The sequence below is a fragment of the Rhodofomes roseus genome, assembly GCF_022264815.1.
Source record: "Rhodofomes roseus strain CIRM-BRFM 1785 chromosome Unknown C8Q71scaffold_26, whole genome shotgun sequence".
Taxonomy (NCBI): Eukaryota; Fungi; Basidiomycota; class Agaricomycetes; order Polyporales; family Fomitopsidaceae; genus Rhodofomes; species Rhodofomes roseus.
This window is the reverse complement of record NW_025952982.1, coordinates 272037-294725: the sequence shown is the minus strand read 5'-3', so window position 1 is coordinate 294725 and position 22689 is coordinate 272037. Positions and strand designations below refer to the sequence as shown.

Genomic DNA, 22689 nt, shown 5'->3' with positions numbered 1-22689 from the left:
GTGGTGGTCGGTCTGGTGTTCGGGGGACGGCGCTAAACTTTTGAGACTTGCGGTCCATAATTTTCCCATAGATTGCCCCTTGGGCTGGACACCGACAGTGACATTCATATTGACAGAACTCACTTGAACTCGACTACTTACAGTCCGTCGCTGCGCTCTCGCCGAGACATGACCTCCGCTGGCACTGGGGCACCCGGGCTCGGGCCCGTGCCGACTACATGGCTTAGTAGAGATTGACTACTGCATATTTGAAGCGCCATCGGAACCACTTACTGTAGTAGGGGGCCATGGCATAGTTGTCTGGTGTGTTATGCTATGGTACAGTATCATGAACCAAAGTACTACTCGCTACTAGAGCGCCGTCGATATCGAACTGTACATGTGTGACCACTGTCCCGGTCGTCCTCGATCACTGGCTAGTACTGCTACTAGTATGGAGGTTGTCACTCTCATCGTCCTCGTCATCTTCGTCCTCTGTCACTTCGAGTTCCTCGTCCTCGTCACCTTCGTCCTGCATCACTTCGAGTTCCTCGTCCTCGTCTTTCTCGTCGTCATCGTCGTCGATAGTCTCGCGCGACCCTGTAGCGCCAATCTTCACGAACAAACAAATTCGGAAGTACGTGTGAGTCAACTCTGCCTCGTTCCCAAATGCCATATACTGCTGCTTGACGTAGTTCACCTGTGGTGAATCAGTGACCCATTCCACTATCATGTCGCGCTTTCGCCACCTCGAGCGCGTGAGTAGCTTTCCTCCGTAGTAATTGCGAAGGTAATTGACCAGCGAGTCTTCTATCTCAGCGTCGATATCAGCGACCATCTTGCAGAGGACGTCGTCCTGCTGCTTGGACCACTTCTCTGTGGTTCGGTAGACTACGCCGAGGAAAGTCCGCAGCTTGAGGTCGTCGCACAACTGCTTGAGCGTAGCGTCCCCTCCTTTGAGGAACCCCATGAGGGCCTCCAGCTGCGCTCGTTTCTGTTGGTGTTTCTTGCGGCGTGCCGCTCTTGCATACGGAGATGGGGACGTATCGAGCGGGTATTGGTGATGCAAACCGAAGCCGAGACGCCCTCCGTTAGGCATAACAGTCGGGTCGGACAGGAGGTCCCTGAAAGCGGACTCCAGCGCAGATCGATGAGCGGGAATAGGGTTGCCGACAAGCTTGGAGAACGGCGTATCTGCTGCGACGAAGTACAAGTTGTACGTCACCGTCACGCGACAACCCGTCTTCACCGGAAGGACTTCATGCTCGACGTCGCTGTAGAACGCTGCATAGACGACGCAAGGTCCGGCCTGTTCAGAGACGAGTTTGCCAGAGTCGACAGCCCACTGTCCGCCTTTGTGCCGGAATGTGAGCGTGCCACCCTCGTGTTTCGTCGGGAAGGTGATTACGAGCGAGCCAAACATACTCTTTGCACGGGGAGTGTCGATGTGGGGCTTAAAGAACGAGCCCGTCTCTGTGGCTTGTCAGCGAAAGTGAACTCGGCGTTCAGACTACGGTCACGTACCGTATACGTTCAGCTTGTAGAGTTCGGCACGTATTGGCCGAGCGGTAGTTTTGCCTTCGAAAAGCTCAGTGCTGACGACGTCCAGGAGGCCGGCCTCTATGGCACTGAAGCGCATGGAGAAATCCGACGGATCGAGCTTGCCGGCCTTCCTGTATGACTCGTCGAGCACGTCTTCCTGGTTCATGCCGAATGTAGCCCTCTCACACGTCTCCGAGAGGGATTTCAGTTCATCTTGCGACGCGGTGACGAAATTCAAACGCCTATCCGAAGATGCGTCAGTGGCACTCAGCTGAGTGACGCTGCAGAAACCTACCGGATTGGATCGCTCTTGCCATAGAACAGATCACAGTCACTGGCCGATACGGGCAACGTACCGAAGCACACCGGCGGTCTGTTGACAATCGACGACTCCAGTGTCTTCAGCTGTTCTTTGAGTTCGGGCATTGCGTTCAGTGCCTAGTAGCGAACTCTGGTGGTCAGTGTTGAAGCTGAATAGTCGTCATTGGTAACTTCTGCATTAGACTTAAGAGTTGTGGCGCACCGTTTGACTCAAAGATGTTGATGTCTTGGAGATTTACGGCGTCCTTGCGCAGCATTATATACGCTCCGGAGAGCGAAGGGCATGCTCGTCACATGCATTCGAGACAATGGATGACCGTGATGGTTGGACTCACGAAGAGTCAACGTCGCTGAATCCGGAAAGAACGATCGCAGCGCAATGCAGCGTGCACTTTACCGCGAGGCAGGCAGGGCTCGCCTACCAGCGTCTGCAATGCCCTTAATCACGTCCGTTCGACGCCGTCAATCGGTTAGCCCCATGGGACCCTTCATTCATGGAACAAGTAAGTCGGACTAACGCGGTCACTCGTTGACCGTCAACCGCAATATTATACTGTGTACGCAACTTAGTAGGCTTCAAAGAAAGACAAGCGACGAAAGACGTACTAGCAAGAGAGTAGATCATCCGCGGCTACCACGCGCAGACGCAATATCCGATATGTATCACCATGTTCGTAGCGGCGTACAAGTGCGATCGGCCCACGCAGAGTCAAGACGGCTGAAAGAGATGAGTACTGGCCCCAAACGGAACGCGTATCGCAACGTGGACGATGCGTGCCGCTATATGATAATGCATCACAGCAAGGCGCACACACGTAAAAATATGACACCCTAGAAGCATGAAGAGTTCTTTACTCTCGCAGCTAGAGTCATTGTAATCCAGAAGGAACCCACGAATTGTGGGAGAGTTGATGGATCGGTCTCGTAGCAGATACAGTACAAGGTTCACAATAAGGCGTAGTGCGTGTCATCGGATCGTATATCGATCTCACCAAGTTTGCCACTCTACTATATGATTCGGACGTCAACTCGTGTGTTGGTCCATTGACTCGTTGAGAAGCAATCGAGATGATCGTGAGTGAGGAACAATGCAATCACTCCAGCTTTTCAAGCTGCTCGAGTCGTGCCAGAACGACGTCTTTGCTCGTTTCCTCGATCTCTCCTGCGAGGAAGACTTCGTCCAGAATAGCATACACCTGGAAGCGTACTCAGGCATACGTCGTGGTCGTGCTCATGAGAGAGTACGGACCTTGTAGAAGTTGAAGACGAGGTCCAGTTCGCAGACGTTGTCGAAGAATGAATCTACATTCACGGTCAGAGGAAGTGGTTGACTATGAGGAGGGAATTCGGCATACCAAGGACCTCAACAAACAGGTGTATCGCCTCGAGGTACGCAAGTTCATTGTCGTCCTCGTCTACGCAGACGCAGAAGAACAGGCCGGCATAGCGACGGTACACGATCTTGTGGTTACGGAACTGAACATAGCCCATTGAGGATGAGCCGCAGACTGCCTAGCGTAACGCGCACCTCCACAAAGTTCGATTGATACTTCTGGTCCCGCGGGGCGACCAGCCGGTGTACCTCACCTCGCAGCCGGACCTGCAACGAGGTCAGTTGCTGCCTACTTGCCGGATGCTTGGACATACCTTCTCGTCATCATCATACGGCACATACCACTTAGACAGACGGGTCTTGCCTTGGCGATTCTACCTACCAATGAGGTATTCGTCGCGGGCGGTGGCGAGTGGGAGATGCGCTCACCTGGACGAGAATGAATCTAATCATGCTTCCCGCCTGGCTCTCCTCCAATCGGTGTGATGTTCTGGCCTACTTGTTGTCTTCTGATGTGTCCCGCCGGCCCCAGGCTGTGAGGCAGTATGGAGGTGGTGGTGGTAGTCAGCAGCCGAGGCGCGAGCGCCCCTCCGAAACCTCAACTCGGGACACAATGTTCTCCGTCTGCTCAACTCGGGACACAATGTCCTCCGTCTGTTGCACTGACATCCTATGGCCTCACGATCCGACTCGAGTCCGGATATTTGAATAGCTATCGTAGATAATGAGATGTGAGTCATTCCCGGGACGCCCGCCGCACATTCTTTACGACGACGATGACGAGCCAGGACTCGCAGACCTTCAAGTTGCTCCTCGGCAAGCTAATCAAGACCCCCGAGTCCTTCAGTCCTGATGATCTCCGAATTACGCTCGACCTCCTCTTCACACCCGACGTCGTGCAACCAGTGCAAATCGGCTCTTTCCTGACTGCGCTGCACGTCGAACACCTCGAAAGGCGACCGGAGTACCTTGCGGCGGCTGCGGAGGTCGTTCGTGCACGAGCACTCAAGACAGCGGTACAGGACGCAGAGAACGACTTTGTGGTGGACATCGTTGGGACGGGCGGCGATGGGCACAACACCTATAACGTGAGCACGACCGCTGCGGTCGTCGCTGCAGGAGCTGGTGCACGGGTCATCAAGGTATGTGTTGTCCATATGGTCCGCAAAAGAGCTCAGTTGGAAAGTGTCTCTCAGCATGGCAGCCCTGCATGGACATCGTCCTCAGGATCCGCAGACTTGCTGCAATCGCTCGGGTGCCTCTTTACTGCGCCCACCGCCGATACTCCCATGCCTATACCTCGCATTCCATTCACGTTCATTCTCGCGGCTCAATATTATCCTGTGCTTGCTGCGTTAGGGCCCTACCGAAGAGCACTCCCGTACGTATCTCATTCCATTAACCGTGAACCTTCTGATCAAGCCCTGGTAGACATCGGACTATGTTCAATGCCGTCGGCCCCCTGATCAACCCGGCATTTCCAAAAGGCATGGTGCTCGGCGTGGCCGAACGCCCTCTCGGGCTGACGTTCGCCCAATCTCTCAGGGTTGGCGGTTTTCAGCGCGCCCTCGTCGTCTGTGGCGCCGAGGGCTTGGACGAGATCAGTTGTGCGGGCGAGACGCATGCCTGGGAGCTCATCGACGGTAATATCACAGAGAAGACGCTACACCCCGAGCAATTCGGATTAGAGGTGCACCCGCTGTCCGCAGTATCTGGCGGGACGCCGCAGGAGAACGCGGAGACCTTCAAGCTGCTGTTGACGTCCGGAGATAAGATCCCGGAGCGGCTGACCCCAGTGCTGCACTTCGTTCTGCTGAACGCGTCGGCGCTGCTCGTCGTCGCTGGCATCGCAACTGACTTCAAGGATGGTGTTCAGAAAGCTCTGAGGAGTATCACATCAGGTGCGGCGTGGAAGGCGTTGGAGCAGTTCCGAGAGGCGGGGAATGCTGCTGTGCAACGGGTCTGATTGAGTGGTCATTTTTGGGCGAGTTTGTCGGTAGACGAAAACAATATATGTATGGAGTGTTTCACATCAGGGTCTCTGGCGAAGTAGGCCCCCGTTACAGTGTTTGATATCACGGTTCAATACAATGGTAAGTATTGATCTATACATTGTGTCGCAGTTCCGCCACTTCCCGCCACATTTAGCGAGAGGGAGAGGATCCATTTGGCCACAAAGTTGCACAAACCCATGTCGCCCGCGCGATCATCGGCGACTTGACAGTGACCAGTTGGCGTCCGGCGTTCTGTACGGTACCGCCTTTATGCAAAAGTAGTGGTGTCTAACTAAGTGAAGCGCTCCATAGCAATAGTATATTCATGAATACACGCATTGGCAATCCAGTCGTACGAAATCTGTTGATACGCAGTGGCTAGATATGTTACGTACCAATCAAATCAAGGAGACAATCAACCACGGCGCTGCGCCTCTCCTGGACAACTACTCGGACCGCTTCTTCCAGTGTGGCCTGAATGTCCTCTGCGCGCTCGACTCTGCGACCCCACGCCCCACCTGCTGCTGCTGCGATGCCCGCGTAGTCAGGCATGTCAGGGCCGAAGCTGACGCTCAGCTGTTGCGCGGAAGCCTTGCTGCCGAGCCCGTGCGGGTGCACTCCCAACATGGACAAGCGAGGCGACTGTTGAAAGGATCATGATCAGTCACGCCCGGGGCCTGTCAACCAAGACGACTTACCGCCCAGCCACCGTTGTTCAGCACAATCGTCAAGAACGGCTAGATTCGTCGTGAATGCTTTGTACTTCGGGTCACGCAGGGTCAGACGTACCGCGTCATATCTCCTCGATAGCCAATATGCTGTACTCGGGACGCCAAACAAGTAGGTGCCGTCCCCGACGACAGCTGTGATCAGTTCGAAGTCCTTCTGCGCCGCTCGTGCACCGAGACGAGCACCCGTAGCTGCGCCCAGTGCCCATCCGAGGCTCGAGCCTCCCGACATGAACATCTGTCCAGGCTTGTCCGGTCGGATGTGGTTCCACACATTGTGGCAGTTGCTGATGCCCTCGTTCAGCCACAACACGTTCTCGCCGTGGCTCACAGTCTGTGCCTTCACCGTTTCCCGTAGGGTGCCGAGGATGTACGGCACAGTCGGTGTCTTCCCGTTCAACGACATGCGGCCCTCATCTGCAACAAGCTGATCGATCCATTCGTCGTGGAGGGCCTTCAACCGCTCGCCGCGTGCCTTCACTAGCTCTTGGATTTGGTTGTCGTTGATGGCTTCGGCGTCCGCGGCACGGATTCCGGTGACCAATTGCCCGAGCGCGACGTGGGCGTCGGCCCTGCAGAGGAGCTCTGCGTCTACATGGGACCAGCCCATCTGCTGCTTGAGTGGGTCGGCGTCGATGACGAAGACACGCGCGTCTGGACGGATCCTGCTTCCATTCGCCTCGATGTACGGGATGTCTGTGTCTAGCGTGATCACGACATCCGCTTCCTCGAGGTAGGGGTTTGTCCCGTCGAATGATTGGCCAAGCAGGTACGGGTGGCTGAAGGGGATAGAGAGGTACTGGGAGACGGACAAGAATACGCCGATGGAGCGCAGATGGGATAGGGTCTGCAGGAGCGGGACCGTGTGGTGGTTCCTACCGGAGCTGGCGACTATGATCATAGGAAACTTGGCAGTGGTGAGAGCCTCGACAATGGTCCTCACGGCTGTGACGACATCAGTCGTCAATGCATCAGACCCTTGTTGAACCTTGAAAAATGACATGATAACGCACCGGTAGGTGACAGGCCACTGGGCGCAATTGGCGGCCACTTAGTGACGTCGAGCGGTGTATTCATCACTGATTCTTCCATTTCTTCCTCCAGGACTTCTCTCCGTGCCCAGAGATACACCGGTCCAGTGGGGGCACTAGTAGCACTGTCATAGGCAGACGACGTCAACGGGATATTGTCTACCACCCCGGTCTGAAGATACGCACAATTGCCAGGCACGCATGACGGTCTTCGCGACCGCTTTACCGTTCATGATCTCGGCAGTAAAGCGCATGAACTGGCGCACGATAGCGGGCTGGTCGTGCACATCTGCGGGATATTCTCTTACAGTTGTCGCTTCGCAGACTGAAATCGAGAACGTACCTTGGCCCCACATCGGCCATTCGTTCTTCGATCCTTTCAATTCACCGCTGACGGTGTACGGAGACGCTCCGGCGAAGATGATGACCGGAGTGTTGCCTTTGTCCACATTGTGCACTGCACCTGCAAGTGCCTATCGGCGAACGTCAGCTACATTGGGTTTGACCACCGGATACCGCCACCACCCGGATCCGCTCTTCCGCCCAGGAATCAAACAGAACCGTGACAGCGACTCGTGTCTGGCCCAATGTCCGCTCGCGCTCTATGAGCACAAGGCTTCCCGCACGGGCCCCAATCATTGCAACATCTCGGCAACAGATCTCAGAATAGAAGGGATCTGTGGAGCTGTCACTCTAAACTCAAAGTTCGCCGTAGCGCTGCACCAACTCGTAATGCGCGCACTACGTGCGAACTCATCGTCGCCACGATCGGAGCCGTGGGTCGTTCAAATGCCATTACAGCCGAGCACGAAGAAGAGTGCTCACCTGCGTCCCGACGTCGACGTGCACGATAACCGCGGCAGGTTTGCCCGTCACCTGCGCATACCCCTGCGCGGCGCTGAGCGCGACCATCTCGTTCGGACATGTTACGATCTCTAGAAGGGGCTTCCCGCCTCGCTCGGAGCGCTGCCGCTCGAGGTCCTCTAGTATCGCAGGGTGGTCGTTACCCCAGTTGGCGAAGATGTGGGTGATGCCTGCTTCGGAGAGCGTCTTCAGGAATACAGACGATGTCGTGTACAATGCTGGTTTCGACAGTGCGTCGCTGTCGGTGGAGATGGGCGTGGTGGGCGTAGTGTCCGGGGACGACGAGCTATCTGAGGAAGACATTGTCAAACGACGGGGTTCCGACTGCACAGATGATACACTCTGTGGGCAGTCACTACTCACCTTAAATATGAACATAGAGGAAGCTGCCGCCGGGCTGGAGTATTAGTCTCTATCCCTGAGACACAATGAGGCACGAACTAACGCATAACGGGGATTGGGTTTGCTGGCTACGGGTATCATGGTACAGTCAGCCGCGGACGCTGGAATACTCATTGAGTAGTGATCTTAACAAATCCCAGGGGATGTGGGGCAGTGAATCCCGTGTTTAGCTTTGAGAAGCCTCGTCCGGACAGTCCGATACCTTTTTATATCGCGTGGGCTTGCCAATGGGAATTCTATCTGCCGCGATTCCTGTGACCAAGTTCACTTCCATGGGACACTCGTCATGAGTGATGAGGCCTGGTGGCCGACGATTGGGTGAATTTCCAGTCATACCGCTCGCGCTCTCACTACGGAGCGCAGAATGACGTCGCGGCCTTCGGGTAGGTTCAAGTAGGCCTCGGAGATTTGACCCAAAAGACTGTACGTCAGGCGAAAATATCAGCCTCGGAACCCATGCATCGCAAGTATCCCTGAGACCGAAACAGGGTAGAACATGTCCAAGTATCTTTTGCATGGGAAGACGACGTGTCTGCGGTGGATGCATTTGTACATGGTACATCATTGTGAAGTATTGCAGTCAGCGGTTGTATGAGCTATCGGGTAAACGAAGGAAACGTACCTGGGGGGATTCTCGCGTGAAGCTCTGGACATCACCCGGACGCCCACGAGGCTTACTCGCGGTTGTGTCTGGTATCATAGTTCGGATTGGATAGACATTTCAGGCGCACAGCTGTCGCCGATCGGAACTCTCCCTGGCTAGAAGTCGAGGCCGAGTAGGTGATTAGGAGGTATTGCTGGTTCAGGGTCTGCAAGACGGACATGACCTGATGCACGCTGCCTAGTTCGCGGACCCCTAACAGAGTCATATTAGCCGGAAACATAGCCTCTGAGTAGAGCGCTGGTTGGCGAGATCCCACCCTCCCAGACTTCAGCGTACCCGCAACATCTTGCTTTGCTCTATGTGGCGGGTGACTCGGGGTGCGGCAGCTGTCACAGAGCACGAGAAGAGACGACAGCTGTGATTTGCACAGTTGCTAGGGCAGGCACGCTGGACAGATCTAATCAATAACCGAGGTCTTCAGAAGTCCGTCAAGACAAATGACACGATGAACTTCGACGTGCGCTCACTTTGTCATGGTGTCCAAGCCTGGGTATTCTCAGAGGGAAGGCAGGACTCGGGACATACACTCATCGTTCGGACGTCCTGATCCTGGCGAGGTGTGACGTACATGACAGCACATCTTGAAGAGCTTCGTGCAGGATTTCGTTCCATGGTCAAGATGCACGGACCTGAGTATCGCGGCTCAGAGAGTTTGTGAGAGTGAGTGATCCAGGCCATCAGGACAGTCGTCCAATATGACAGCGACTGACTATGTCTAGAGTGACATACTGTGACGAGCACGATGAACATCAGCTAATTGATAAGTTATAGATGCCTATAATCGACATACCACTGGCACAGGGTATACGTTTATGGTTTTAGAGACGCCTGCATACGTATGTATGGTACGTCCTCCTTGTAGAACCCGTCTCCGAAGCGGGACATTCCTTTCCGTTCGTACCACTCCGCCGTGACCAGCCGCGCATCGCACCAAATGACGTCGCACCCGAGTTCATGAACGGCCGCTTCAAAGACGTGGCTCAGTAGCTTCGTGCCGATACCACGTCCTTGGTAGGACGGATCACAAGCGAACTTGCGGAAACGTGCTGCGGCGGCAGAGTTCACCTCGTCTTGTGCGTCTTCTTGAGACATGTCGATAGGCAGAGACTCTTTGAACACAGAGATGATGGCGACTGGTGCGTCATTATGTGGGAGGAACGCCCCGTAGTGAGATCCACGGCAATCCTCGGGCAGTAGAACGTGGGACACAGGATGGTTCGGCCATAGTACTGCGTGGCGGAGTGCGATAGTCTCGTCCGGCGAGATCTGACGGACGAAAATGTGATCTGAGAGGAACATACTTATGTGAGCATGAGCAACCTTGGGCACCCCATCCAGCCCTCCGCCTCTGCGAATCCGATGGAGGAAACGTACAGTACCTGAGTCAACAGCAGACATGGCGTGGCTGAGTAGGCTTCAAGTTTGAGCTCCGAGTCAGCCTCATATACTACGACCGCCCTCCTCCCCTCAAGAAGGTCGTGTTTAGGGTCTGCCTACGTAGGGGAGACTAGAGTCAGCCGCAAGCTTGTGAGCCGTGACGAGAACGCAGCACATAACTGGCAGACGGATAGAACTTGAAGGAACAGACGATGCCGATGCGTACTTATGGGTCATAGCCAGGCCAATTCTCAATCTGAAACACAACTTGTACTAATTGATCGTACACACCTTGTGGTAGTATGTAGTCCGCCCAGTACGAGTCGGAGCACACAAGCCTGCTATAAGGCTTTTCAGTGTCACTGGCAGGAGCTGCAGATTCAGGCAGGTGACGACTCCGAGCCTAACGCCGAGTGATCAATCGATCACCCGCTGGCCGCGTGACTAGTTGACTATTGAAATATTGAGGTACAAGCTATGTTGCTAGCGGCTGCTTACGGCCCAGTGGCGGAAAGTCTAGTACCAACAAACATACTGTAGGCTGATTCAACCCGGTAATCGCTACATGCATACGAAGTACAACGCGGCTTATATTTATTCCCGTCTTGAACGCCGTCAGGTGATCAAGGATTCTCAGTTCAAACTGTGCGCTTAGAGCAGGCTTTACTCAGCCTCTAACGTTTTAGTCTCGCCGCACTGGGACCCTCCACGTTCAGGTGCGAGGGCTTTGTGTCGAACCTAGCCTCTAACTCAGAAGTACTGAGAATTTGAAGTTGGCTGCATCTAGGTCTCACGCACACCAAACAGTATCAACGCCGAACGGAACACGACGCGCGTACTACTCCAAGTTCCAACAGCTCGAGACAGTCGACCGCATAAGCATGCCTGTATGCCTCAGATGCGATCATAATTGTATTTGTCTCATGGTCAGAACCGTGATGTGGTACCGCAACTGGGCAAGGAGCTCGGATTCCTCGTCCGCCTGCTGCTGCAATGTCCGGAGCCTATGATGTGTCTTCCGAGATATTCTCGCTCTACTCCCATCCACCTATGACCAGGGCTAGTACGTGCAGCCAAGCAAGCAATCCGCTTGTAACACCCATGGACGAAGGCCTTCTTGGTGCAACTGGAAATCTCGATCATCCACGGGGAAAGTCTACGAAGACAGTCGACGCAGCTCGTGTAGCATCGATCACGCCAGATGAGCGATGTCTCACTCGCGAATCTGCTCTGCACATCATCAACGAGAGCTACGACGAGGAGCCTTATGGCCCTTACTTTTCTCGTCCCCGAGGCTCACCAGCACACTCTCCATCATCTCGCCTCTCGCGTCGAGGAACGACCAAAGAACTCATTGGTCGCTTCGAATCCATGTCACCAACGAAGACATCGTCCACCTACCTGCCGGAGACACCCAGATCACGCCCCGGTGCATATCCTGCGATCGAAAAGACGAACAAGCGCTCCCCGATTCGACAGTCGATTCGCAACTTCCTTTCAGTGTTCAAGAAGAGCACTGGCAAGACCTCCGGAGAGCGTAGCGAACTTTCGACGGTCGCCGAGGATGCAGGCGCTCGACCAGTACCCGACCGCGTCAACACTTCGAGGACGAGTGGATCTTCATGTAGTAATACTCCGTCTTTTCTGAGCGTACCTCAAGTGAGCGAAGCGCGGGAATCCCTCAGCATCTGCCAGACGCCTACCTCCCCTACGAGTGCTCGTCACTCTGGGCCAGTTCTCTACTTGTCTCGCTTACCCACGTCAGCAGCGGACATACACCCAATATGGGCGCACTGCACGGCGGCGTTGCACAGCACACACCTCCTGCTCACGTCGGAGACTTCTGGCGGTAACCCGTCGACGAACATCATTGCATTCCGGGAGTGTGCCGATGTGCGTTCGCTGTCATCAACCGAGCTCAACCCGAACGAACGTGCAATGCTGCCATCGCAAGGCACAGATGGTGATCGTCAAGTCTGGAAGATATTCGAGCTCTTATTTGAAGGCCGCCCAAGGGAGAGGTTCGCGGTTCGTTCTGTAGGAGAGCGAGCCGCATGGGTTAGCAAGATCTGGTAGCTTCGTCTCATGGAAAACGCATGCGAGGTACTGACGCTGTTGTGAAGGGATGCGATCTTGGAAGCCCAGGAAGAGCGAAGCGAGGCAGCAAGCATCGCAGCTCGGCGTAATCAGTCCATACTTTCCGCAGGCGATAAGGGGACAGATTCGACTCGCTCTGTACTCTGCTCGACCCCAGGTGGACGTAACAGCGTCCTCTTTGTTCACTCATCAGGTGCAGGATCCACCCTCAATGTAGACCGTGCTCTGCCCGACATTCCCAGGCCGGAAGAAAAACCTCCAGCGCCGAAGCTCTCCATACAGATCCCATCTAGTCCACTCCGTCCAGTTGCCTCAGGCTCCTCTCCCGTTTCTAAACTCTCTCCTCTTCCGCGGCCGCCAACTACACCAACGAAAACGCAGACGACACCGACACGCACCCAGAGTCCGTCCATCATGAATCTCGACAAGCGGTCTATGGTCAGGCAGCGCCTAGCGCAACTGGAAAGCACAAACGGGAGCCCTTCGTCCGCGCGAGGATCTCCGTCATCGACCACCGCTTCGCCTACTACAGTCGCACGTGCCCGTATTCCGCGAAGTGGTCAAGACAGCAGCGGCTTGCGCCGTCAAAGCACCTCTGCGTCTGGAGTCATGGACTCTCTCGTCGAGAGCTACCGCAATACACCGGTGGACTCGCTGCTCTCAGCTTACTCGGGCCGTCTCACCTCCGTTGCGCCTTCTAGCCCGGCGCGTACGCCCGCTATCTCATCGTTTCTGAAGCCTCTGCCTCAGGCCCACGATCTCTTCTCGCCTGGGTCGAGATACTCCACGGACGACGAAGTCGTGATTCGACCCTCGTCGGCTTCATCTGAGCCCCAGGGACAAGGCTCTACGAATGATGCTCGGCGACATATGATTCGGCTCGATACAAATGCAGGACCCATGAAGACACCCGTCGCTGTCAGGGAGGAGCCGCGGGCCCTCCCACAGGTGCCTGTGCACCTGCGCGAGGAACCTCGGCGTCCTCCTCCAGAGCCCGTCAGAGTGACTTTGAGGGACGAACCGATGAGGACGCTGCCGCCGATCCCTCAAGAATCCCATGAGGCCATCCGAAGCCCTGGAGCCTCGTTCGCCGGTGCTAAGTCTCGGTCTCCTCAAAGAGAACGGATCCGGGAGTCTGAGCCCGCCGAATATGGCGCCGTGCTAGGGGGGATTCAGAACAAGGTGGACACTATTCTGGACCAAGTTTCTCAACGGCAGAACACTAGCCCCACAAGCACTGTCGACCTATCCGGCGTCTTGGCCAAGTTGGAAGAACTTCGCAACGACATCCAAAACGGAGCGGCAGGAGCTGCACGCTCACCCACTGAACCTGCTAATCTTGACAAGCTCAATGAGATGCACGCTAAGTTGGATGTTCTCGGGACGCTATGTCAGAATCTGCACGACCGCGAGCCGGGCGCCGGTCAGTCTACAGACGATAGTGAACAGGTGTGTCTAATCTTGATCTTGTCCGTCTAAGTGACTTAAGAGCTGATATTTGACGCAGGTAGCGGAGGTCCTCTCACTACTGCAAGGCGCGCAAGAACAATGGTCGGCACATACGGAGCAGCAAACGGATAGCATTCGGTATCTGAATGAGCTCAACTCTGTGCGTCACAATAGTTTTGCCACAGTAGCTGCTCGACTGATCCCTCCTTACAGTGGCTCGAAGCGTTCGTCAACCACGGAACCGCCCAGATCGAGAACGTCGCAGCGGGTGTGCAGATGCTCTGCAAAGAGCTCGGACCCGTTGAAGAGCTTCAAGAGCCCGCGGAAGACGGCCAAGAACAGCCTCCAAAGGGTAGCCTACTCGCGGATGTCCGCAAGCTCCTGGTCGAGGCGAAGGGCAAGGAGGAAAGCTCGGTCGTTCTCCATGCTGCTGTGAACGGCCTCATCGCGGCTGTGCAGGAGGACCTCAAGAAGAATGCTGAGGCGAGGAACATGCTCAGTACGTGATGGTTCCGCCAGGATGTTTTCCATCTACTGAACGGAGCTGATGGTGCACAGCGACTGAGTCCGTAGTTGGCCTCATTGACCGCCAGCGTCAAGACCAAGAACGCATGCTACGTTCGCTGGGAACAGGTGAGTGTAGAAAATTGCTCACCAAACACCCTGGCTGACCAGAGTATCAGAACTGTCCAACGAGATCCGCGGAGAACGCCTGCGCTTCGTCGAAGCCATGAAGGAGGCCACGCAGATCAACGTCCAAAGTGAGTCACAACACCGAACTGCACGTCCTGATACCTCTGACACGAGCCCGAAAGTGCACGTGGAGCACTTCAAGGGAGAGCTCACGCGCGAGGTGATGCTCATGACGCAGGAAGTGAGCCGCCTGCAGCGCGAACGACAGGGGTTGGAGCAACAGATCGCGGACCTATTCGCGTTCTACTCCAAGCAGAAGCAGGCGGGAGCAAAGATCTTCCAACGCGCAGAACAGCCTCGAAGTCAACATCATGGACGGTCGCGGTCTGCTGGCCCGCCGATGCCCGGGGCGCAGCCTTTGCCTGTGCCGATGCCTGGTGGATCGACAGCTTCTGGGATGTCCCCGCGGGCGACGCCGAGGCGTCCGTTGCCTACTCCGAGCCCGACATCTGCGCATCGACCGGCGTCTTCGTTCATGTAATGGGGTCTATCTGACGTAGCATGGCTCTTAGGCCTTGAGCTATAGCCTTGATGGATAATTCTACAATGCAGGTTTAGCGATTCGTGGGCAATATGTATGCAATAAATACTAGATCTACGGTCCTTGCTGCCGATAGCAGTAGGTGTGGGATGATAGTCAGTCCCCAGGGCTTACACTCTACAATTGTCGAGGTTGAAGATGAGTATGTCCTCGGCACCGATCTTGACCAGTTCGTCCATGACGTCCGCTACGCGCTTCTTCTCGACCATGCTGCTCACCGCGACCCACGCCTCGTCCTCGAGCGGGCTGATCGTCGGCGCGCGCCGGCCGGGCGTGATGCCGGTCGCGTCGTGCAGCTTCGCGCGGGGAATGTTGTACTCGCAGACGACGTACTTGCTCGCGGCGACAACGCCCGCGATGCGCGCCGTGATCAGCTTGATGAGCGGGTCGAGCGACTCGTGCTTCGGCGTGCTCGACTTGATGAGCACCGCCTCGGACTGCATAAGCGTCGCGATCGCGTGCAGGCCGGCCGCACGCATCGTGTCGCCAGACTCTGCCGGTGGGTGAGCGGTGTGCCGAGTGACGATGGGGGCCACCGCCCCCGGGGATACTACGTACCTACGAGATCAACTGCGGGGGACGGCATGAGCTTCGGAACACTGACGAACAGCACTTGGCGCGCAGAGGCAGTACGTACCGATACCGTCCGCGAGCCCAAGCGCGCACGCTGCCTCGACGCTGCCGCCGACGTACTCGATATTGGTCTTGCTATCTCCGGCGAGGTTGAGTTTTTCGTCGAGCTTTCCGAAGTACTCGCCGGAGAGGACTTCGAAGGAGGTGACGACGCGCTTGCCCGCGAGCTGTTCGACCGTCTGGATGGGCCCCGCCTCGGGGACCTGCACCTGCAGCGCACACTTGCCGAAGCTGAGTGGGAGAACCTCGGTGACGTGCTGCTGCATTTGAGCCTCCTGAAGCACGTCCTGGCCGGTAATACCGAGGTCAACGTTACCCTTCCCGACGAAGGAGGGGATGTCGGCTGCGGGCAGGAATACCCTAGTATAATGTGAGGACAGTGCATAACCTCTGTGGGGGTCTACTTACAATGCGATGTTGTGATTCTTAACTAGACATACGTCCAGACGGTGATCCCTGCGGAACTGGATATCGGCCCCTGCAATGGTGTCAATGCTCAGTAAAGCGTGCCCGAGACGGAAGGTGTTCACCTGCCAACAGTTCCATGCACTTTTCGTGCAACCGCCCTGAGATTCGATGCAACACACTTTCAGCCAGACCAGTCCCGCGACACACTGCTGACCCGACCTTTCTTGGGGATGGCAAACAGCAGTCGACCGTTCAGCGCATCGACATCTAACATGGCTCTCAGCGGGCGAGTTCAGCGTGCACGAACGAGGGTCAAACGCACTCATTTTATAGGAATCCGCGGCAACCGTGTATGCCGAGGTGCGGGGGTCTGATGCGACGCGAGGTGAAGCAGCCGAGATGGAGGTTAGCGTCAAGAGATGTGCCAGGCGTCGAGTCAACCCTCGCTGTCCCAGCCACAATTTGCCGCGGAAACATGAGATCAGATCGCCCGATGACAAGATCGCATTCCGATCACTCGGTCACCGGCCGGCCCGGCCGCCCGCTGCAGTACCGAGTGATGGCCGCGGGCGGCTGGCCACCCGCTGGCAATGGCAATGCGTCCAGCAACGTTCGTGCGACGTGATGTCTCTCTCTGCGCTGTCAGTCTCCGGTATCCCCGCCAGCCCTCCCCGAATGCAATGCGGATATTGTGGATGGATTTTTGCGAAGTCCAAATTCTATCGGCTTGGTGCCAGCTGATTCGTCAAGCACTAGCGCGAAAAACTCGTAGTTCTATTGGTCAAAACCTACGCAGATGCAGCGCGAAATACTTGGGCGACGAACGCCGGGGCCATGACAAGCCAAACTATCAGGCTGACTATCTCAAACACAACCTTATGGTGATCCCGGAACCTGCATGCTCAAACGCTGGTACTTAGTGCTGTGTAGGTATTCTCTCGTCCAATATCGTAGCACGTACGAACTGAAATGAAAAGCGCGGCAGATATATGCGGGGATATCCTGTTGCTGGACTAGGTCTCAAGGCCGCGTCCGCATACACGTTGCGTACTGGGTCGGAATGAACCTTTTTCAAGTGTGACAGATTCTGCTTCCTGGGACGCTCGCTGGGTCACAAGGGTACCGCTTGTAAGTGATCAAGCGTCATGCTCCTACTACGATGTGCCGCGTGGACAGGATAGAAATCGCTGAATGGTTCGTTTGCGAGCTGCTTGAACCGCCTAGCAGCGCCTTCGCCGATACTGCTCGTTCACCGGCAAGTACTAGGACGGCAACTCCTGCGACACGTCACGGTCATGTCAGAGCATCTTCGTGGATACCATCGAGGAGGATACTTCGCTCGCCCCGGCTCCGGCGACCGCGCCATGATGGGGCCGCTGCATCCCGAACCCGTCAAAACCGTAGAAAGGCCCTCACTGACTGCTAAAGATGACATCGCCATCAAGCATTTCGAGCACATCGGATCGTACAGCTGGGTCGAGGCGAGGAAACCTACGGTGGTCATACCAGGTAAGGGCTACCTCAGCGTCATGTGCGTATGGTCAGTGACCCTTGACTAGGCTCTCCTGCCTATTGGCGTGACCGCCCGCTTCCATATCAAGTATCCGTAGACGCCAAGGAGCAATTTGTGGACCAAGGGGGAGAGCGCATGGGCTGTATGGCTTTATACCCGCTCATACGCGCAGTGGATCTGGAGTCGGAGGAGCAAGGCAACGACTTCGATTGGGGTGCCGTCGATTTCGTCGGCGATCGTAACAGCCTGCGCAAGCTGTTGTCGTGGGTACAAGATAACGATGGACGATATAAGCCATTCAGGATCGATACGCAGCTGGTCGGCCATCGGACTGTCCTGCTCAACCGCTGGGAGACACGAATGACTGGAGCGGCAGGCCACTGGCCTATCAATTTCCAACGCGAGAGCACCTACAAGCCGCCTGGCTACGAACATATTCCGACCGTCTCGCATCACCGCGTCGCTAAATACGTGAGCTTTTCTGTCGTTCAAAGATAGATCACAGTTCTCACGTAATGTCAGGACTTCGGTGGTCTCACTATGGTCGTCCGCTTCTCAGTGGACGCCTGCACACCACTCAAGGCTGCGGACAGGGCGATGCAGACTCCGCGACTTGGAGTAGGCTCTGCCGACGTGGACAGCCTCTCGTCTATGCTGTCTGGTATGAGTGTTACCTCTCACCCAGCAAGAAGCCTCGAGATCGACAGAGAGGCATCCACCCCGGAACTCGACATCATTCGAGTTAACTCGCCCGTCGTTCCCCAGAGCTCACTCATCGAGATCACTACCCGCTCGGAGAGGAACGTCACGGCATACAAATGGGTAGACACATATCCCCAGCTCTACTTCTCGCAAACCGCGTACCGATACTTGGCGGTCCACCAACAAGGCAACTTCAGAGAAGTGCGGAAACACGCTCTGGAGGACCCGGAGATGAAGAGGATCGAGGCGCAGCTGCAGGGCGACTTCAGGAAGCTGAGATCCGCCTTGCAGGTGATCCAGGACCTCGTTGTCGAGCACGGGGAGCGGGGCAGGCTCAGCCTGGTCTTCGAAGGCGGTATTTGCCGGGTCTTCGAGCGAAGATCCGCTGAGAGCTGTCTTCCTGATACCATGCTGAGGCGTTTCGAGGGATTCTAATCCATGAGGTCGGGCTCGAACATCATGTGCTTCGAGTCATGTATGGACTATCTGCATGGCCGTTTGAATCTGTCCGCGGATGTGTGCTGAGAGGCCGCTGTTTATTTCTTCCATCGCAGAATATAGGGTCATCGTTGTGGGCATCCCTTCTCTCGTCCATGTGGGTGTCAATCTATCGCCTCGAATGCCGTTTAGATTGCTGCGTATGCCTGCCATTACCCACGGACGGGCACGCGGTACATGCATGTCGGTCGGGGAGCGCTGGCAACTCGCACGGGTCGATCGAAGCAAATCAGGCCATAGATCATCATATAAACGCGCGACTCGACTGCTGAAGGCGAGTGCTCACTTCTCAGCCGCCGTTGCACTCCTCAACCCATGGTTCCGACCGCTGCAGTCTCATCGGTGACGCCGAAATCCGGCCGCAAGACAGCGCAGGCCAAGAGGGACAAGAAGCGCCACAAAGGTCTGGCAGAGGTGCCATTGCAGATCATAGACAAGCCCGCTGTTCCTCCCAATGTCGACCCAAATGATCTCATCTCGATCGAGAATATGACCCTTATTGGTTCATATAGCTGGGTTGACTCTGCGGAGCCAACTATTCTTGTCCCAGGCGAGTCTCTCCAAGTATCAACGATGTATTGAAAGTTTAAACCGTCAATATGCACCTCAGGTTCACCACCCGTGTGGCGTAACAGACCTACTCCTTACACGCTAGCACCTGATAAGAAGAGCTTTGTCTACGAAGACGCATACAGAATGCCTAGGTTCCCAAACCTCGCTCGTATGAGAGCGATCGACATCATGACGAAGGAGAAAGGAATCCACATCGACTGGCCGGGCATCGATTTCATCACCGACAGGAACGCATTGCGGAAGCTGCTGAAGTGGGCTAGTGGGAGCTCAGGGAAGGAGTTCAGGATTGATCTTGAGCTCGTCGGAGAGCGAATGGTCTGTCTGAACAGATGGGAGCCAAATAATCAAGATGTCAATCACCGGCGCCAGCCGGGTTATGGTCACCGATTCGAGCTCGAGAGCACTCGCGCAGCCCCTGGTTGTGGGGGCACTACCGGCCATCATCGCATAAGCTCATATGTGAGGTTTATTCAGCATTTGACCACAAGAGAATGTCTACTGACGGTCTATTCGTACCCGAAGACTTTCGGCGGTCTAAAAATGATCGTCTCATATGAAGTAGATGCCTGCACTCCGACTTCTACTCCGAGCGCAACACGTACTGCCGCTGTCGACTCGCACCGTCCTTCCAAACCTTCGGCTCCTGGGTCCAGCCGGGCAGGCGCTTCGAAAAGCAACAAAGCACTAAACATTGTCCGCGCTGGCTACGAAGTGCCGCAGGACTCTTTGATAGAACTGAAGTCGAGCGCGAAGATCACATGGACGGATACTTATCCCCAGCTATACTTCGGCCAAATCCCGTATCTCTACCGAGGGATCCATGACCTCGGGAAGGTCCGACAAATAGTGAAACGCGAGCGAACGGAGGAAGCACTGTTGCGCATCGATGGTGCATTACAGGCGAACATCCGCAAATTGCGGGACGCCCTTCGAATTATCCAAACCCTTGTTGTCGAGCATGGCCGTCATGGACGCCTCACCGTACTCTACGAACAGAAGCATGATCGGCGTCTCGAAGTCTACAGAAGGACGTCGCAGGCCAGCTGTCTACCACCGGAAATCTTGAGGCGATTCGAGGTGAGTGCACAACATCACAAGGTGATCGCGTTGTGCCTGTTGCTCATTCGTTTTCCAGACACCCGAAGCCTGAGGGCGATGTTGTAGCAACCAACATTGTGGGCTGTAGGTGATGTGAAGAGCCCTCTCAAACATTGTATGCGCGGATTTATAGTTCATACATCAATCCTATTGAAGCTTGTATTCGACGAACGAATCGAAAATGTTACGGCTGACGAGTCGATCATACTGAACACAATTCGACGAAGCAGCCGGGTGGTCATCAAATCGATCGGCTGGGTCCTACTAAGCGATTCCAGTACTACTAAATCACTGGCAACCGCTGATATCCCTGCGTGTCCACTTGTGTTCCGCCACCTGTGCATCAAATCGGTATGTCACTGAACTGCCGCGTGGACCGATGCTGACCGCATACATCATGTCCAGTCAGCTTATCCTTGACTTGGGATACTGGATCCGCACATATCGCACGAGTCTCGCAGGCCGAGTGAGAAGTTGGTTTGAGTTGTACCTATGACCTATTCAGTTCCCTCAGCCGTCACGAATGCGCCTCGTGCTCTCATTTTGAGCGCGCCGATTCGAGGCCTTCAACCTTAGATAACGAAGAAGCACCCTGAAGGTTTGTCTATGGGCTATATAACTCGTCACAGGCTGATACAAACTCACTGCCGCCTCGCCTCGCGCTGTTCTCACTGCCAGCATGTCCGAACACTTTCTTCAATATCGGCGTGGAGGGTATGCCGGTAGAGGCGGCTCCTCCCAGGGTGGTCAGCCTTCAAGCTCTCCTGCACTTTCCGCGTTGCCGCAAGAACGCACGCTCACAGAAGGCTTATCCGCGACCCCCATCGAAACCGTCACAAAGCCAACATCGGCGTCAGAGGCAGTGATAGCCGTCAAACAACTCGAATACATCGGGTCTTTCAACTGGACCAGTGCCAGTAAGCCTACCATCATTGTTCCAGGTGTGTCACGCTCGCCCTGGTTGTTGTCTCTCCTGAAGTTCTACATTCGTTGAAGGGTGCCCTCCACTCTGGCGCGACCGCGCCTTGCCCTATAAAGTGCCGCGTGATAGCGGGGTCAGGTTCGTGGACCAGACCGGCTACCACATGCCGGCATATCCGCTGTATTCCTTGGTGCGGGCCGTGGATATAATGTCAGAGGACAAGGGCGATTCCTTTGATTGGAGTACAGTCGACATCGTTACCGACCGCAACGGTCTTCGGAAACTACTACGGTGGCTCAATGACGACGGCACTGCCAAAGACTTCCGGATCGACACGCAGTTGGCGGGGAGGCGCACTGTGCTGCTGAACCGCTGGGAGAAGAAGACGAGAGAGATGCCCAACCCTCAATACTCCACTTACGGCTTCAGTTTCGAGCGCGAGAGCACGTATCGAGCGCCCGACTGCGAACAGGCGAGCGGTTACCACCGCATCGTCAAATACGTGGGTACTTCATTGAATGTAAGATCGACTACTCTAATCTGTACCACACAGGATCTAGACGGGCTCACCATGGTCGTCCGCTTCGAGGTTGACGCTTGCCTTCCCACGGGCACGTCTGCGTCGGCCTCGCGGCGCCAGACCGCCTCCACCGATGTGGACAGCTTGTCCAACATGTTGTCCGGATTGGCGGTTGCGTCTGGCGCAGGCAAGGGCCCCGCCGTTGACAAGGGAGCCTCCACCACCGAGCTCGACATCATTCGCGCCGGACAGCCAGTCCCGCAGAGTTCGCTTATCGAGATGACGACGCGCTCGCGGAACAACGCCATGAATTACGACTGGATCGAGCAATACCCCCAGCTGTTCCTCTCGCAGACACCCCACCACTATCTCGCTGTCCACAATCGTGGCAAATTCGAGGACATCACGAAGCGTGCCCTTGGTGACGCGGAGATGAAGAGGACTGAGGCGCGGCTGCAGGGCAGCTTCAGGAAGCTGAGAGCCGCTCTGGAGGCTATCCAGAACCTCATTGTTGAGCATGGGGAGCGAGGTAGGCTCAGCTTGGTCTTTCGGGATGGTGCTCTCCAGGTCTTCGAGAGGAAGTCCCAGGACAGTTGCTTGCCCGAGGCCATGCTGAGTCGATTCGACGGCCTTTGATCCATTAGGGTATGTTGTCTGGCTGACCAGTGACGATGTCATTTGTGCTCTCGAACCGTGGACGTCTTCGCGTGGAAGTTGGAAAATAATAGCTTTTGTATTGTCGTACGAGTGTCTGTGATCGGCCCGGGTACACTGACTGATAAGCTTTAGCTACACTATGCTGTACTA

General features: G+C 55.6%; 10 protein-coding genes across 10 annotated transcripts; 5 read left to right on the top strand and 5 right to left on the bottom strand.

Annotated features, from left to right (window-relative positions):
* Positions 1-242: 242 nt before the first annotated feature.
* Positions 243-2371, bottom strand: C8Q71DRAFT_302952 (uncharacterized protein). The gene is made up of 4 exons (XM_047917672.1): positions 2045-2371; positions 1817-1991; positions 1504-1763; positions 243-1452 (listed from the first exon to the last, which is right to left on the bottom strand). The coding sequence occupies exons 2-4, from the start codon at positions 1945-1947 to the stop codon at positions 410-412; spliced, it is 1434 nt and encodes a 477-aa protein (XP_047774544.1). The 5' UTR covers positions 1948-1991; positions 2045-2371; the 3' UTR covers positions 243-409.
* A 565-nt stretch (positions 2372-2936) lies between these two features.
* Positions 2937-3628, bottom strand: C8Q71DRAFT_861782 (clathrin coat assembly protein ap17; the record flags this gene model as incomplete). Its single annotated transcript, XM_047927947.1, has 6 exons — positions 2937-3038; positions 3092-3144; positions 3198-3318; positions 3371-3442; positions 3490-3549; positions 3605-3628. 6 exons carry the CDS (start codon positions 3626-3628, stop codon positions 2937-2939), a joined length of 432 nt encoding a protein of 143 aa, XP_047774543.1.
* Positions 3629-3927: 299 nt separating this feature from the next.
* On the top strand, positions 3928-5210 carry C8Q71DRAFT_782475 (glycosyl transferase). The gene is made up of 3 exons (XM_047924927.1): positions 3928-4317; positions 4372-4556; positions 4607-5210. Exons 1-3 carry the CDS (start codon positions 3952-3954, stop codon positions 5139-5141), a joined length of 1086 nt encoding a protein of 361 aa, XP_047774542.1. The 5' UTR covers positions 3928-3951; the 3' UTR covers positions 5142-5210.
* Positions 5211-5556: 346 nt separating this feature from the next.
* C8Q71DRAFT_715393 (thiamine pyrophosphate enzyme, N-terminal TPP binding domain-containing protein) lies at positions 5557-8095 on the bottom strand (the record flags this gene model as incomplete). The annotated part of the gene is made up of 7 exons (XM_047921042.1): positions 5557-5811; positions 5868-5906; positions 5959-6842; positions 6911-7053; positions 7115-7217; positions 7272-7401; positions 7754-8095. The coding sequence occupies 7 exons, from the start codon at positions 8093-8095 to the stop codon at positions 5557-5559; spliced, it is 1896 nt and encodes a 631-aa protein (XP_047774541.1).
* A 1573-nt stretch (positions 8096-9668) lies between these two features.
* Positions 9669-10256, bottom strand: C8Q71DRAFT_799001 (GCN5-related N-acetyltransferase; the record flags this gene model as incomplete). Its single annotated transcript, XM_047925860.1, has 2 exons — positions 9669-10144; positions 10238-10256. 2 exons carry the CDS (start codon positions 10254-10256, stop codon positions 9669-9671), a joined length of 495 nt encoding a protein of 164 aa, XP_047774540.1.
* A 969-nt stretch (positions 10257-11225) lies between these two features.
* Positions 11226-15054, top strand: C8Q71DRAFT_882199 (uncharacterized protein; the record flags this gene model as incomplete). Its single annotated transcript, XM_047928497.1, has 7 exons — positions 11226-12307; positions 12359-13781; positions 13840-13941; positions 13995-14280; positions 14340-14414; positions 14465-14542; positions 14597-15054. 7 exons carry the CDS (start codon positions 11229-11231, stop codon positions 14953-14955), a joined length of 3402 nt encoding a protein of 1133 aa, XP_047774539.1. The 3' UTR covers positions 14956-15054.
* A 71-nt stretch (positions 15055-15125) lies between these two features.
* C8Q71DRAFT_715577 (ATP phosphoribosyltransferase) lies at positions 15126-16330 on the bottom strand (the record flags this gene model as incomplete). The annotated part of the gene is made up of 6 exons (XM_047921053.1): positions 15126-15508; positions 15574-15585; positions 15653-16008; positions 16057-16126; positions 16179-16214; positions 16276-16330. The coding sequence occupies 6 exons, from the start codon at positions 16328-16330 to the stop codon at positions 15126-15128; spliced, it is 912 nt and encodes a 303-aa protein (XP_047774538.1).
* An 863-nt stretch (positions 16331-17193) lies between these two features.
* Positions 17194-19021, top strand: C8Q71DRAFT_302538 (uncharacterized protein). The gene is made up of 3 exons (XM_047917670.1): positions 17194-17565; positions 17616-18040; positions 18092-19021. The coding sequence occupies exons 1-3, from the start codon at positions 17352-17354 to the stop codon at positions 18704-18706; spliced, it is 1254 nt and encodes a 417-aa protein (XP_047774537.1). The 5' UTR covers positions 17194-17351; the 3' UTR covers positions 18707-19021.
* Position 19022: 1 nt separating this feature from the next.
* Positions 19023-20533, top strand: C8Q71DRAFT_302539 (uncharacterized protein). Its single transcript, XM_047917671.1, has 4 exons — positions 19023-19319; positions 19380-19801; positions 19865-20419; positions 20478-20533. The coding sequence occupies exons 1-4, from the start codon at positions 19085-19087 to the stop codon at positions 20490-20492; spliced, it is 1227 nt and encodes a 408-aa protein (XP_047774536.1). The 5' UTR covers positions 19023-19084; the 3' UTR covers positions 20493-20533.
* Positions 20534-21119: 586 nt separating this feature from the next.
* Positions 21120-22518, top strand: C8Q71DRAFT_715353 (uncharacterized protein; the record flags this gene model as incomplete). Its single annotated transcript, XM_047921039.1, has 3 exons — positions 21120-21381; positions 21437-21864; positions 21916-22518. The coding sequence occupies 3 exons, from the start codon at positions 21120-21122 to the stop codon at positions 22516-22518; spliced, it is 1293 nt and encodes a 430-aa protein (XP_047774535.1).
* Positions 22519-22689: the final 171 nt, after the last annotated feature.